The sequence below is a fragment of the Bufo bufo genome, chromosome 4, assembly GCF_905171765.1.
Source record: "Bufo bufo chromosome 4, aBufBuf1.1, whole genome shotgun sequence".
NCBI lineage: Eukaryota > Metazoa > Chordata > Amphibia > Anura > Bufonidae > Bufo > Bufo bufo.
Window position 1 is genome coordinate 500,236,339 of NC_053392.1, and position 16,037 is coordinate 500,252,375.

General features: G+C 43.1%; 1 protein-coding gene across 1 annotated transcript in view; it reads right to left on the reverse strand.

The window, feature by feature from the left end:
* Positions 1 to 376: 376 nt before the first annotated feature.
* FBXO30 (F-box protein 30) overlaps positions 377 to 16,037 on the reverse strand; it is a 31,835-nt gene continuing 16,174 nt past the window's right edge. Inside the window, exons 2-3 of the mRNA XM_040429616.1 lie at positions 5,341 to 7,324; positions 377 to 720 (exon numbers count right to left, since the gene is read on the reverse strand). Of these exons, the coding sequence (XP_040285550.1) occupies positions 517 to 720; positions 5,341 to 7,324 (2,188 nt within the window). The 3' untranslated portion in view covers positions 377 to 516. The remainder of the gene's footprint in view (positions 721 to 5,340; positions 7,325 to 16,037) is intronic.

Below are 16,037 nucleotides of genomic sequence, written 5' to 3' on the forward strand. Positions count from 1 at the left end.
TTCAGCGGAAATTTCTGTGGCTGGAAATCGGTTCCATTCATATGCTGCAAGCACCTAGATCAGATGAATGGAAGAGATTTTCAGTCGCGGTGCACCCTAAAAGAAACGCTCTTGGAGGCGTGCAGGTCTGTTCTCTACTTGCAGGCTGACCAACACTAAACTGACGGGAAGTCACATGTACATTGCTTTTGGTCAGAATGACGGAAAACAGGTTAGTATTGTTAAGTGCTTGATACCGGCCCCCATAAATCAGGACACCACGGAAATCCACGAGGGCGCTTTTGTCATTTACACATCAGGAAAAAGTCCCACAAACTTTAAGGCATTTCTTACCACTTCCTCCTGAACTAATTCTCTTTAATAGGTTCATAAAAAAATAAACATCACTTCCAAAACCAGTTCTATACAGTGATCGAGCGGCTTCTTACTTTACTATTAAAGTGTCAAAAGAGATTGGATAGCATTTAAAACTGGTGCTTGAGTGTTGGCGTTTGGAAAGTGTCCACCTTCCTCCTATTAAAGGACCGGCTTCAAGACGGAGCGGAGTGAGCGGCCATCTTTTGTCAGTTCTCGGGTCACACACATGCAAGGAAGAGGGACAGCCTCTTCTCTCTTTTCCACCGTATTGTAGCTGCACTTATTCAAATGCTCTGCCATGCTCACATTATCCGCAAACTTCCACTCCTTCACTGTGCAGAACGCAGTGCTGAACCGCCAAACCTGAAAGACAGAGCAGCATTAGAGTCACAGCCTGGTTTTCCACCACATGGGGGTCCTTTGTCTCTCCTGAATGGAGCGGTGGTCGAACATGCGTGCCGCTGCTCGATTCAGCTCTGCGGGACTCTGCTCCTCTTCGGCAGTCCCGCGCAGATGCTCCACTGCCACTCCATTCATAAGGGGAAACAAGAGGAGCCCCGTTTTAGTCATCAGTGGGGTCCCAGTGGTCAAACCCACACTGACCAGATGCTTCTTCCTTATCCTGTGGACTTTGCACAAACCCTTTAAAGGAGATTTTCTGGGAGTTCAATACCAATGACCTACCCGCAGAAATAGGTCATCAATATCTAATCAGTTGAGGTCCAACTCCTCGTATCCCCACCGATCAGCTGTTTGAAGAGGCCACAGCTGCAGTAATGTCATGTTCTTTGGTCACGTTGCCCGAGTTGTAATACCAAACACTATACAATGTACTGTGCTTGATGAGCTGTGAGGAGGCTGCCGCGCTCCAGGGCCTCTTCAAACAGCAGATCGACCAGGGTGCCGGGTGTTAGACCCACACTGATCAGATACTGATGACCGATTATGGTAGGTGTAAAACAGTTGGTTATTTTAAATAGTGTAAAGTTTAGTTTAAAAAAAAAAAAAACATGGGCCTGACAACTAGTGTTGAGCGAAGTAGTCAGAACCGAAGCAGAGTTCAGTTTCGAGTTTTAAAGTAGTTTTCCACTTTAAAAATCAACTACCAAAGTTATTCAACGAAGTCACGCGTGACTTTGTGAATGACAAACTTCGGCTCATCGGAGCCCATACATTTTAAATACTGTACGGAGACGGATCTATTAATCCAAAGTTTTGAACGAAGCGACGTCGGATGTAGCATCCAAAGCTCGCTTCGTTCAACACAACTGCCAACCTTTTTAAAGGGAATCTGTCACCCCTATCTCCAGGAGGTGTGTGTGTCTGAATTGGGAGTCCATACTGCATATTTTTTAAAGTTTTTTTTTTTTTACCAGTGATACTTTTATCATGATTAAATAAAGGATGAATTTGGATTGCATGTGGGGGTTTCATATTTATGGCGCTTTGTATAACTAGACCACACATTGGTTCTTGTTTAGTGTTTTCTTTAAAATCAGATTTGGTGTTCTCATTTCTACATAGGATGAAGACGATCCGGTCTGCAAAACACGGAACACACATGGCCGGTTAATCCGGGTTTTGCGGATCAGGAATTTGCAGACCACAAATACGGATTGGGTCGTCTGAATGAGCCCTTTGTAAGATGTGTGGAAGTGACACCCCTACTGTAGGGCTCCCATCAGAGGACCCCCACATAAGTCTGTCAGAATCCACGCCGGGCCAGAACCGCCGGGTAACAGCTGCCTTCACTGCTAATTTTGGTTTGGTGGCAGAGCCGATTGGGTGGAAGAATATAGGACACAGAAAAGACGGGGACAGGCCATAAATCTTAAGATATGACCGCACTGAAGGAAACTAAAGCGCAGTTACAGGGCACTCCATGAACTGGAGGTTGTGGACGGAAAAGACAGATCTTCTAAAAAGTCCAGCTTTTACCGAGCTACTAGTGCTCAAGCTCAGCCACATAGGATTAGAATGAAATGTGCCTCATCATGCTGCCTGTCAGAAGACGCAACGCACGTGTCTCAAGTATCAGCAAGGAAAGCCAATACCAGGTTTCTGAAACAGCCAGTAAATGTGGAAGCCTGCCGTCATCTATACAATACTAGTACTCATCCATCATGTCTGCGACCAGGACTTATAAAGGGAAGGTGTCGCCAATAGTTTTATAGCAACTCTTTTTTTCTAAGCTCTTTATTTTCTGATTACAAAATTTATTATTGTTGTTTCCTGGACATTATTATGGGGCGGCCATCTGACCTGAGCTGTTAACAGCATTTAGAAAGCATTAAGAAGATTGCTTTATGGCAGCCACATGGGCCATAGACACAATGGTCAGGAGGGGACCTCATTGATTTCTATGGGAGAGTTTAAGACATGCTGTGTGACCTGTGGAGAGCTCATTGTACAAGGAAAGAGTAGATAAGCTCTGACAATCACCTATTGTGAATGGTGGATCCTGTCTTATCTACACACAGGTGATATCATTACAGGCAGGATTAGATTAACATAAGCAGGTAACTGCAGTAAAGTGATCTGTACAGACCAAGAAGTGGTGCCTATTCGATATAGTGGCCAGTGTGAAAACTAAAGGAGGTTATTTTTTTATTTAAAAAATATTTAAATAGATATTGACATGGAAAATTTAAATAACAAAAAAACTATATAAAAATATTTATATATGGCCATTACCCCAACTCCCCTGATGAAGCCGCATCGCGGCAAACATGTCGGGTGGGGTAGTGACAATCTACAATTTTTAGACAGGTTTCAGTATAGAGCAAGATCCACAACCAGTAGGGTCGGAATTGTTGTCCACCTCAATACATATTGTGTAAATGTTCGGAGGCAAACTGCCTGATCTCCCAGCGTGTGAGATGTGTGAATGAATGATGGATGTCTGTCGCATAGGGATATAGGAATACATCTCATCTATTTACAATATAAAATCCTATACTTAGGACCTATAGGGACAACAAATAATTCACCATTGAAAACACACCTGCCACAGAGTATCCATGAGGTTGGCCACCTCTTGAGTAGAGCGTTGAGCAAGCGACAGCGCCCCAAAAAAGACAAAGTAAACTGACTTAGCCCGAAACTACAACCCGATATTTTTGAATTACCTTGTAGTATTGGCTTCTCATTTTAAAAGTAAATAATAAAGGTTAAAGTTTTAACATCTAGATAGGACCCCTTAAAAGGAGTTTTTGGTCAGGTGACCGTGGTTTGATTTTTGTTACAATCTCCTGAGGGCCCTATAGGGACAAAAATCTGGTTCTATCCCAAGGGGGACACACCATCTCTGGGAGTATTCGACCTGTCCTCATGCTGTGCAGCAGTGTATAATCGTAATCCTAGTAAGGGGGGGGGGGGGGGGGGGGGAAGGTTTACGAATATATATTTGTATAGAGGGTACATTGCTTTTGAATATTTCTGAACACTGTCCTAGACCACCAGGAAAGCAAGCATTAAAAGGGAGACTCGGCAGGAATGTGCCTGTGCCACAAAGCGCACTAATATTTTGTCATAAGGAAAACCTGCCACAATTTTCAGCATGGTATTCTAAGCAGCACTTTTTATCCATTAAATGTCAATAGTAAATGTCCGAAATTGGGAGCGCTGAAAATAGCCCCATAGAAGTGAAATGAGCAGTGGGCGGGCTTGCGCTGTGCGCTTCCCATTCATTTCAAATGGACTGCCAAAAATAGCAGAGTGCGCCACTTGGCTATTTTTGGCACTCCCATAGGAATGAAAAGAGGACGGCCACGCCCTCACTTTACAGGCTCCATTATAAAGATAGGTGCAGGTCCCATAGGTGGGACCTGCACTTATCAGACATTCGGTGCATATTGCTTGGATATGCCCCAATGTTTGAGGCGAGACAACCCCTTTAACTATTGTTATAAGCTCTGTGCACATCACATTTTACCTTAACAAAAATATTACTAAATAAACATGATTGTATATTGTAATGGGTCCAAAGATAAATTCCGCATCAGACATTTCAGACTTGGGCTACATGCACACGACAGTGAAAAATGGCCGTGTGGCGGCCGGTTCTTTTAACGGCCAGTGAATAGCGTCCGTCCAAAAATAGGACATGTCCTATCTTTGGCAGTTTTCACGGCCGGACGGACCCCATTGAAATCAATGGGACAGTTTTTAACGGCCAATTGACAGGAGTGCACCCATCTAACGGCCGTTAAAAACGGGTACACAAGCCATTTAGGGGTAAAACAAAACAAAAAAAAAAAAAAACTCGCCTCATCCACTTGCTCGCGGAGCAACAGTCTCTTCTCTCTAAACTGAGCAGGACCTGCCAAAGGACCTGCGATTTGTGTGGCGACGTAACCATGTGGGAGCGCGCAGTGACGTCATCGCGCACCTTCGGCAGGTCTCGTTCTGTGAAGATAGAAGAGACTGCTGCAGCGCGAGCAAGTGGATAAGGTGAGTTTTGTTTTTTTTTGCTCTATGGGGGCATCATATAAACCATGGGGGCCCTAAAAAGAAAAAAAAAAAAAAAAAACGCTATGGGGGACATTAATTAAGATGGGGCTCTACATAGGGGGCCTTATTAAAGCTGGGGGCAGCAAAAAATTTAAATTAAAATCCTACACTATGGGGGACATTAATTTTAGCTGGGGGCCTACCATCCTTTGGGTGTTTTCAGAAGGTTGGGTCTATAAATAACTGCCAATTAAATTCATCCATTTTTCATGTCCGGTTTTAACAGACATGAAAAACGGATGCAAAACAGACATTAAAAATGGACACACGGCCAGAAAATGGATGCACACACTGATGCAAAATGGCCATAAAAAACTGAAAAGTGTGTCTTTTAAACGGACGTTTTTTTTTCACTGTCGTGTGCATGAGCCCTAAAGGTATTTATGGTATATCCAAGGACAAGAACATTAGAACTAAGAATATTCAACTAGAAATATATTTATATCTTCCAGCTCCTATGTAAACACTAACCTGCTCTTTGATTTGCCAGGAACTTCCATGGGGATACTGTCTCTTTTCCCACAGCAGAACCACCATTCCATGGGCTTGTAGTAAACTGGCACATACATCCCTCATAAGTCTAGACACTCTTGAAAGCTGGCACAAGGAAAAACCATCAAGAAACCCTGCAATATGCTGCAGAACTTCATAAGGCAAACTACTAAGGTGATTAACGGGTGGTCCTAATGAAGAACTTTTTGTAGTTTCAATGTCAATGGGTAAATGAGGTTGAACCCCAAATGATTTCAAGTGTCTGTCGTGGATAATTTTTGATCCTTGAGTTGAAGGACAAAACCTACGTTGGGAATAAGTACATCCATAATATGCTAATGGACATCTCTGTTCCATCCAGCCGTTCAGACCTGCATGAATATCACCATGAACATTCTTAAAGTGAGAGGAAAACTCTTCTCTTCTAAACAATTGTCCACATACAAATGTAAACATAGACCTCTGTTTAGTTTGGTATCTCGCAACACATTCCAGAACCAAGTCCAGACCAAGTGTCTGAAAAGGACTAGGATTAGATAGTTGGGGATTTGCGTGGTCACAAGCAGAAGCTGAAGCTATCTCCCCAACCATGGTATTTGTTGCCAATATTGCAGAAGGAAATGAAAAGGTTTGTGTTCCAAAGTCAACATGATAACCATCTACATTTCGACTGTCTGAAATCCCTCGACCACCAGGAGAATCCCCTAAACAAAATAGCAAAGCAGCTGTAATTAAGTCAATACCATTGAGCCCCATTGGGTCTTCTTGAACTTCCAAGTCAGAAGTGTCCACTGATTTATTTGCGGTTCTAGTCTTGAACCAATACGTATCAGCCAAGAAAGGACTTCTTCCAAAGACAGCAACATTTCGTAATCCTTGTTCCTCTTTCTTATCCAATATTTGTTCGCTAGAGCCATTTACGAGTGGTGGAGAGGAGACTGGGTTGGCGCTAGGCAAGGAGCTACATTGACTGACGAGTTTCTCACCTTCTACGGTGATGACAGCACCATTTCCATTAGGTCCCACAGTAAACACATTATCTTTTCCCTGAGGAGCAAGCGTGTTATCATGGAAACCATTGCACATAACAGATACCTGGCTCACGTCATCACTTTCCACCACATAACTACCATTTGTTCGTGGATAGAAATCACTTGAACCATTTTGACACTTTTGTTTCAAGGAGCTGCAGGCCATTCCACTAGCAGCCCCAATACTGTCTTCATCATCAAATTCCTGATCCATAAAGGTATTGTGTATACTATTGTGCTCAGAGAGCTGGAAGTTTTTGTTCATCTCGCAGCTTGCATCTCGTAGCCTTCCATTAAGCACCGCAATGTCTCTTGTGGCACTGTTTAAGATGTCAAGAGCAGCTGCTAAACTTTTAGTGGTCTCTACTGTTGCTTGATAAAGTGCACTGTAGGAATCTTCATCACTGGATACATCATTTGTGATCGCATTGCCCTCATCTTCTGTTTTGACAGCTATCTGTTTAGGCGATTCAAGTTTTTCAGTAGTTTTAGATATCATGGTGGCCACTTTGAGAGACTCCAAGAGCATTCTTTGATCTTGCAATGCTAGAGCCATATCTAGTTGTTCTACTTCATCAACATCTCTGCTCAAATTCTCGTACGATTTTCTATCGGCGTAGCTCACCGGCCACCTATTCCACTCCATTGTGCAACAAACGACACTGGCAGGGCAGAGCTGTAAATGTTCAGCTAGTTTATTACGCGTCATAAAAAATGGACATCCAAAACCGCTGTTCAAGCAAGGTACTCTTTCTAGGGGACATAACATTCGATGTTCTTCGGCTTTGCATGAATGGAAGACCGCCCCACAAACATGTGGGCAGCCGATGAGATCGCAGGAAATTCCAGTCTCTGGTCTTATCATGCATCTTCGACTGACACAACAAGCACAGTGTGAATGTTGAGGTTCTTCATCCATCATGGGGCCAGGTCTAAAAGAATAAAAGAAAAATAAATAATTCACCTTTTTTAAAGAAAGTACCTTTCTTATTTACACAATCGGACATCTTTTCAATTAAAAACCAAATGATGCCTAAAAATTTGCTACTGAACACCATTAGAGGAAAGAATTCACATTCTACGGGACTAATGGAGGCCACAAACTGAATAAAGCAGCAGTGTGCATGTCTGTCCACTGCTAAAATCAAACTTCTCCTCACCACAGATCATGTAGGGTGAAGGTAATCGGGACTCAGGACCCCTGTTCTAGTGATGTTTCAGTTGTCATACCTGTGGATAAGTGACAAATTTCATTTGTGGGAAACCCCTTTATGGAAAACCCCGGATTGGACCAATAAGTGGAGACCACTAGGGACCCGGTAAGTGTAAGAACAGTGGCTGATCAGTGAGGATCTGAGGTCTTTACTAAACTCTGCCCAACTCACAGGCATCCACCCAAACCCACATTAAAGATAAAAAGATGCCACAAATACATTTTTTATTATTTTTTTAATAGGAAACCATGTACTGACTAAAAAAAGTGTTCTCTAGCTTTACCCAAATCTTCTCACTAATGAAATCATATACAACCTTCTACTGTACTTTGTGTATAATGGCCTCACCATTTCAGATCTCTGCTTGCCATCAGTGAATGCAAAATGTATTTGCAACAAGCCAGGCACCTGTGACACCAGGACATATGGCATCTTCAGCCCCCAAAAGGTAACCAAGAATGTAAGGAACCATACAACATAAATTTGTGATTTATTAACCCCTTAAGGACTGGTCCCTTATTTCCTCCCCAGACTCCAAGGATCATTACTTTTTCGGTTCACATGACGCTGATTTTTGGCAGAACATGTATTTTTTAATGGCACCATTTCATTTACCAGGTCTTGTACTGGAAAACAGAAAAAAAGTCTTTTGGGGGTAAAAAGGAAAAACTCCAAGGTTTATTTTGGCTTTGATATTAAAAGGAAAAATGGCTTATATTTTAATAGTTTGGTCATTTTGAGATGCGGCGATACAAAAATTAATAAACAATAACACAAAAATTATGAGTATGTAAAAATTCAGAAAATGGTTGATTTTAATTTTTATTTTATTTTCTCCACAGTAACTTTTAGTTCCCTTAGGGGACTGGAAAATGCAGTCTTCTCATCGCTTGTCCCATACACTGCAATAGAATACTACTGCAGTCTATGGGATTCTGAGACACTGCCTGCTGAGCCGTGTCTCGCACATGGCTTTACATGCAGTCACTTCAATCATCGACTATTGCTCCACCTGTAGTATACCACGACCTGATTCAGAACCTCACTCAGGCTCCACAATTATGTCCACATAATCCACTCAGTCGTATTAGTCTTCTTTAAAAGGTTATTCGAGAGGTATAAAATAATACTAACTCTTTTGAAGCTTTGCTTGAATTTTTTTTTTTTGTGCTTTTATTTTTCATATAAATAAATCGCTATAATGAATAGTAAATCCTGAAAGCGCTGCTGCTTCATGGGGTAGCTCTCACGATTACTATGCATTATAGCGATTTATTTATATGAAAAATAAAAGCACTGAAAAAAAAATACAAGCAAAGCTTCAAAAGAGTGAGTATTATTTATACCTCACGAATAACCTTTCAAACAAGACTAATACGACGGAGTGGATTATGTTTACACGCAGTTAACCATGACAGGCTTGAGAACCTTCAGAAGGCACTAGACTGTTAGGCCCCTTTCACACAGGCAAGAATTCCTCACGGGTGCAATGCGTGAGGTGAACGCATTGCACCCGCACTTGTGCGTTGCGTCAAACTAGCAGCATGTTCTATATTGTAGGTTTTTCACGCAACGCAGGCCCCATAGAAATTAATGGAGATGCGTGAAAATCACAAGCAAGTGCGGATGCGGTGCGATTTTCATGGATGGTTGCTAGGAGATGATAGGGATGAGCAACCAAATTAAAGTCAATTTACTGTATTATTCTCCCTTATAACACGCACGCGCGTGAGAAAAAACTGATTGTGGTACCCAGACCCGAACTGGGACTTCTTCACAGAAGTTTGGGATCGGTGTTCTGTAGATTTTATTATTTTCCCTTATAACATGGTTATAAGGGAAAATAATACCATTCTTAATACAGAATGCTTACTAAAATGTGACTTGAGGGGTTAAAAAATAAATAAATAAAACTCACCTCATCTGCTTGTTCGCACAGCCGGCATAGTCTTCATTTAGGACCTGCCAAAGGACCTTTGATGACGTAATCGCCCTCACCACGTGGTGAGCGCGATTACGTCAAAAGGTCCTGAAAAGATGAAGACGATGCCGGCTGCGCGAACAGGATAAGTTGAGTTAATTATTATTATTTTTTTTTTAACCCCTCATGCCACATTTTAGTAAGCATTCTGTATTAAGAATGCTATTATTTTCCCTTATAACCCTGTTATAAAGGGAAAATAATAAAATCTACAGAACACCTAACCCAAACTTCAGTGAAGTAGTCCGGGTTCAGGTACCACAATCAGTTTTTTTTTTCTCACGCGCGTGCAAAATGCATTGCACTCGCACGGAAAAAAACTGAGCAACGCAATCAAAAGTGACTGAAATTGCGTACGCACTCGCACGATTTTCCCTGATCGCAGACGCAAAGTATCCGGAGCTAATCTGGACCAGCTCGTCTGCAAGGGGCCTTATGGTAACTAGTCGTAGCACCGGGTTTTCGCTGCGGGGCCTCAGATCGGAAGAAAGAGCCCCCTCGTTCGCCTAACCCCAAAGATGACGCAATTGCAATCGACTGCAACATCTGAGGAGTAAAATGACCGGGTTCCGCATTGTAGCCAATCTCTGTCACTGCGACCATCTATACAACCCCTTAAGCATAATAACATATAGTATATGTCCATGATTCTGCGTTAAGGCGTTAATAATCGTAGTTTGAATAATCAGATATAAATGCAGTTCACTGATTTCTTGAAGACGGTCCTGCGCTGCTGAGCCACCCCTTCATGAAACTGAAGTCTAGCAGAGCGTCCATCAGTTTTTGTAATTGCTGACCATGCCTAACGCCATAATGCTTCGACCATACGGAATAAGATCCACATGCAATTCTCTAATACTCTTTCATTTCGGATTCATCTGATAGAAGGGGTTACAGAAGTACATTACAGAATTCCAATGCAAGACGCTATAAATGCGGACCATCCATTGCTTCTGACGTCCGAGCTGTAGATTTTCACACACAAGAAAGCAGAGACTGAGGAAGGGCGACATGCCGAAATACAGGCCGGGACTGCAGATACACACGTGTTAGAGGAGGAGGCGTTAGAGGAGGTTTGTTTGCTCCTTACATTACAGATTATGAACCTCTGTGTAACAAAGACGTTTTGTAAGAAGGATGACCGGCGAGAACAGTCTGGTTGTCGAGAAAACTATAAATAACCTATTTCCACAGAGAGACTTCATTAAGCCACGAACACAACCACGTTTTTACGAGCAGCCTGCTGGGTACACATTTAGGACAGCTGCCGACAACCCCCCATGACAAGAGTCTTGTGCCTTCTGTTTATAACCTGATTATGCAACTTCTCTACTCGGAATAATATTAGCGCACAAGAAGCAGACCCGTCACGAGAAGAGGACGAGAAATGTCCTCATACTGTTTACCTCATCTAGGGCCTAAAGAGGTATCACAATTCACATTAAAGTGGTGGCCATGGGGAAAAGCGAATACTGAACTTTTATTTTAACCATAGTAAAAAACAGCCCAATATTTTCTATAATATATCAACGCGTACAATAGTGCGATTGGTTACAGTGTGCAATAGTAAAACCGTTCCTTTTTTTTCTATTTCAGTTGTGCACAGTATTTGGGGGTCCCGCGCCTGCGCCGTTCACTTCTGTATTCAGCGCAGGCGCAGTGAGGAATCTGGCATCAGGAGCGCATCATTCACTCACTGCGCCTAATACAGAAGTGAACGGCGCAGGCGCGGGATTTAGTCAGCGATGCTGCGAACCGTGACATCAATTAAGAGGAGCGGGGCGGGCAGAACAGGGGACCTGGGCGGGATAAAGGGTGAGTAGACGGAGCCTCTAGGTGCTGAATCTACGCCCACATAGCACCTAGAGGCTCATTAACCTATCATAAAAGTGCTTATTTTATCAGAACGGCTGCAGGGAGAAAGGTAAAAAAACATACTGTTATGTAGTGCTGACATTAGCGCATCGCTAAGGTCAGTCAGCTACATAACAGTATTTCTGGTGGTAGAAACCCTTTAAAGACGGAGCATGCTGCTTCTTTTTGGGAAAAAAATAAATAAATCAGACGAGCTAAGCCTATGTAGCACTATGCTTGGCTGCTGACCGACTCCGTCATAGCCACATAGGAGAAACCTTGCACAACGCAGACGATAGAACATTTTTAGAGTGCTGCTAAAGTAAAATGCCCCCAGAGATGTTCTAATGGGCGTCTTCATTAAAGGGATTGTGCTATTGAAACAACTTATCCCCTTTACACAGGATAGGGGATGCATCTAACCAGTCGGGGTCCAACAGCTGAAGATGGGCTTCCTGTTTGAATGGATGGGCAGAAAGCATGCTTGTCCGCCGCTTCATTCAACTCTATGGAACAGCCAGAGACAGCAGAATATAAGCGCTCCTCTCCGGCAGGCCCACCAAGCTGAATGGAGCAGCAATGTGCATGCATGACCGCCACTCCATTCAAATGAACAGAGCTTAACCGCGCCAAGGCCATTGATACTAGTCGTGACGTCACTGGGCCTGCGGTAAACAGCGAGAAGTCCGCGGCGCTACTGCCAGCGCCACTGCCTTTTCAAACAGCTGATCGGCAGGGGTCCAATGTGTCGGACCCCCGCCCATCAGATGCTGGTGATCTATCCAGAGGTTATATCATCAGTTTAAAAAAACTGCAGAACCCCTTTAATGGACAACCACTTTAAAGGGCATCTGTCAGCAGATTTGTACCCATGACACTGGCTGACCTGTTACATGTGCGCTTGGCAGCTGAAGGCATCTGTGTTGGCCCATTGTTCATATGTGCCCGCATTACTGAGAAAAATTAGGTTTTATTATAGGCAAATGAGCCTCTAGGAGCAACAGGGGCGTTACTCCTAGATTGCTCAGCTCTCTCTGCAACTGCTGCATCCTCTGCACTTTGACTTTAGGGGGCCTGGCCTGATCACATTTTCACTGCAAAGTGCAGATGGCGTGGCAGCTGCAGAGAGAGCTGAGCCTTTAGATGTAACGCCCCCATTGCTCCTAGATGTTCATTTGCATTTATTAAAACAATTTTTCTCAGCAAAGCACCAATGAACATGGGAGCAACAAAGATGTCTTCAGCTACCAAGTGCACATGCAACAGGTCAGCCAGTTTCATAGGTTCCCTTTAAAGGGTATCTGTCAGCAGATATGTACCCACCATGTTGAATGTGGCGTCTGAGATGAAGGCACCGTGCTATAGAGCAGGAGGAGCTGAATAGATTGATATATAGTTTTATGGGAAAAGATTCCCAAAAAACTTGTATTTCTGGGTTTTGAAGTCCAGGAGGCGGTCCTATCAGTGATTGACAGCTCTCTCTCCATACATAGTCATAGAGGGAAGGCTGTCAATCACTGAATGAGCAGGAATTTAGATGAATGAAATACAGGTTTCTAGTGAATCTTTTCTAATAAAACATACATATACATACATACATACATACATACATATATATATAAAAATCTGCTCAGCTCCTCCTGCTCTATAACATGCTCAGATTCCATGTTCAACATAGCAAGTTCACTTTAAAGATTTTTGGAATTATTTTTTTTTTCCATTCAAAAAATGTTCACTTTATAATATCACCACCACTACAGACTGCCTGCTCGTCTGCTTTGCACAGAGCCTTAGGGCTGGCACAGAGGTCTAGGAGGCCACAACATTGCCTTTGTGCGACTGATTTCATACTGAGGTTTTGCCGTATGCCCCTTCAGACGACATGGGTGCAGAAAAGCAATGCTACTAATGGACAATATCTCCTTACATACAGAGTCTGGTGGAAAGATTAGAAACCATCTTCAATCCACTGTGCGCGTGAACTCAACTACCAAGCCTAAAAACCCAGCGCCCCTCCTGCGCACACAGCTGAGGACGCCGACTCTCCTCGGGAACACTTTTGGCTTCGTGTATTGGGCTTCTTCAGAGTTGTCAGGACAAGACCTCAAGAGTGTATTTAAGGACACGCCATCATTAATCTCCGATTTCAGTATGGAACTAGCACGCTGCAACAAAACAGCCAAAGACACAAACACCAAACCTCGGATCTAATGCGTTTGAATATTTCCGATCAAAAGAACAATTCTATATGCTTATTTTTTCTAATTTTATTTTCTTTATAGGATTAATAGGGCAACTATCATCCCAGAGCTCTTGCAACAGTAGTTTCCAAGATTTGCTTTAGGCCCCATGCGCACGACCGTATTTATTTTGTGGTCCACAAAAAATACGGATGATGTCTGTGTGCATTCTGTATTTTGCAGAACGGAACAGTTGAACCCCTAATAGAACAGTACTATCCGTGTCTGTAATGCAGAAATACGGACATACAGAAACGGAATTCACAAAGGGTACCTTCAGGTTTTTTTGCAGACCCATTGAACTGAATGGTCCGCAAAAAAAAAAAAAAAAAAAAAAAACACGGAACGGACACGGAAAGAAAATACGTTTGTGTGCATGAGCCCTTACAGTAGGGGCCGGTGTGGACTGGGAGACTGCTGTGAGCAGAAGGGAGGGGGAGGAGGCGAGCCATCAATGGTGTGCATTCAGACATGGTCAGGACAGGTAATGTCATTTATCTACATAGTTACTCAGCTTGTTGTGCAACACTACATATAAAATGGTATACAAATTATTTATGGTTCTGAAAATTCAGGATAAGGCCTCTTTCACACGACAGTATGGCTTTTTCAGTGTTTTGCGGTCCGTTTTAAACGGATCCGTTGTTCAGTTTTTTTGTTTCCGTTGTGTTTCCGTTTCGTTTTTCCGTTCCTTTTTTACCGTATGGCAAATACAGTATACAGTAATTTCATAGAAAAAATTGGGCTGGGCATAACATTTTCAATAGATGGTTCCGCAAAAAACGGAACGGATACGGAAGACATACGGATGCATTTCCGTATGCATTCAGTTTTTTTGCGGACTCAGACTTTAATGGAGCCACGGAACGTGATTTGCGGCCAAATATAGGACATGTTCTATCTTTTAACGGAACGGAAAAACGGAAATACGGAAAGCATACGGAGTACATTCCGTTTTTTTTTGCAGAACCATTGAAATGAATGGTTCCGTATACGGACCGCAAAAAACGGCCCGCAAAACGGAAAAAAAAAAAAACGGTCGTGTGAAAGAGGCCTAAGGCCTAGTTCACACACCAGCGATTTAGTCATTGTTTGATCAGTGATTTCCATCAGCGATTGGGAGACAAAACCAGAAGTGGATCCTGCACAGAGATGAGGGTTAAGGGAGAGATTTATAGCCTTTGGGCCAGATTTATCATGACTCTGACAGCTCACTCCACTTTCACATATGGCTAAAGTCAGTTTTAGCCAAGTCAGATTTATGATCGGCCCTTTAAGACTGTAATAAATGTGGTTTGACGGTAGCAGTTTATCCGTCAGTAAGCAGCTTTACAAAAGTCGCACATCTTTACGAAAAAGTCGCACGTTTTTATGAAAAAGTCGCATAAGATAAGCACGGTCCTCACTGGAGTGAAATTGCGACTTTTTAAATAATCCCAATAGTAAATCTGTCTAGAGATTCATTTACATAAGAAAACACACCCACTTTCAGAAAACTGGCGAGCATAGTGCAGAGCAAAGTCTCAAATTTGTGCGCAGTTTTAGCGTTTGGGACTTTTTTTGGGACTTTTTCGCTCCATTATTCTGACCTGAGCTAATGATAAATCTGGCCCATTGCGTTTTCAACCCACACCTGATTCTGGCTCACGCTCCCTGATGGAAATCACTGACCAAACAATGACTAAAGCCTGTATTAAACAAATCAGCAAGCGATTGTTGGGAGGGAAGCATGGCAATCGCTTGCTAGCTAGCGGAGGAGACTGCTCCTATTACATGTAGCGATCTTCACCCGCTTGCTATGCCATTGCTTGTCCCCATGCTGTCTAGTGGTTTGCCAGCGGCAGATTGTAATTAGGGTACTTTAACACTTGCGGCAGAGGATTCCGGCAGGCAGTTCCGTCGCCAGAACTGCCTGCTGGATGCGTCAAAACGTATGCCAACTGATGGCATTTGTCAGAAGGATCAGGATCCTGATCCATCTGACAAATGCATTGAAATGCCGGATCCGTCTCTCCGGTGTCATCTGGAATAACGGTTCCAACATTTTATTTTTTCACATTTTTTGCAGTCCGAGCATGCACAGACCGCAAAAACTGATCCGTTTTGCCGGAACACTCAGGGCCGGATCCAGCAATCCGGAATTTTGGACAGATGAAGCCACAGCATGCTGCGGTATTATCTCCGTCCGGAAAAGGCAAAAAGACTGAACTGAAGACATCCTGAACGGATGGCTCTCCATTCAGAATGCATGGGGGTAAAACTGATCAGTTATTTTCCGGTATTGAGCCCCTAGAACGGAACTCCACGCCGGAAAAGAATAACGCCAGTGTGAAAGTACCCTTAGTCAGCACGATCT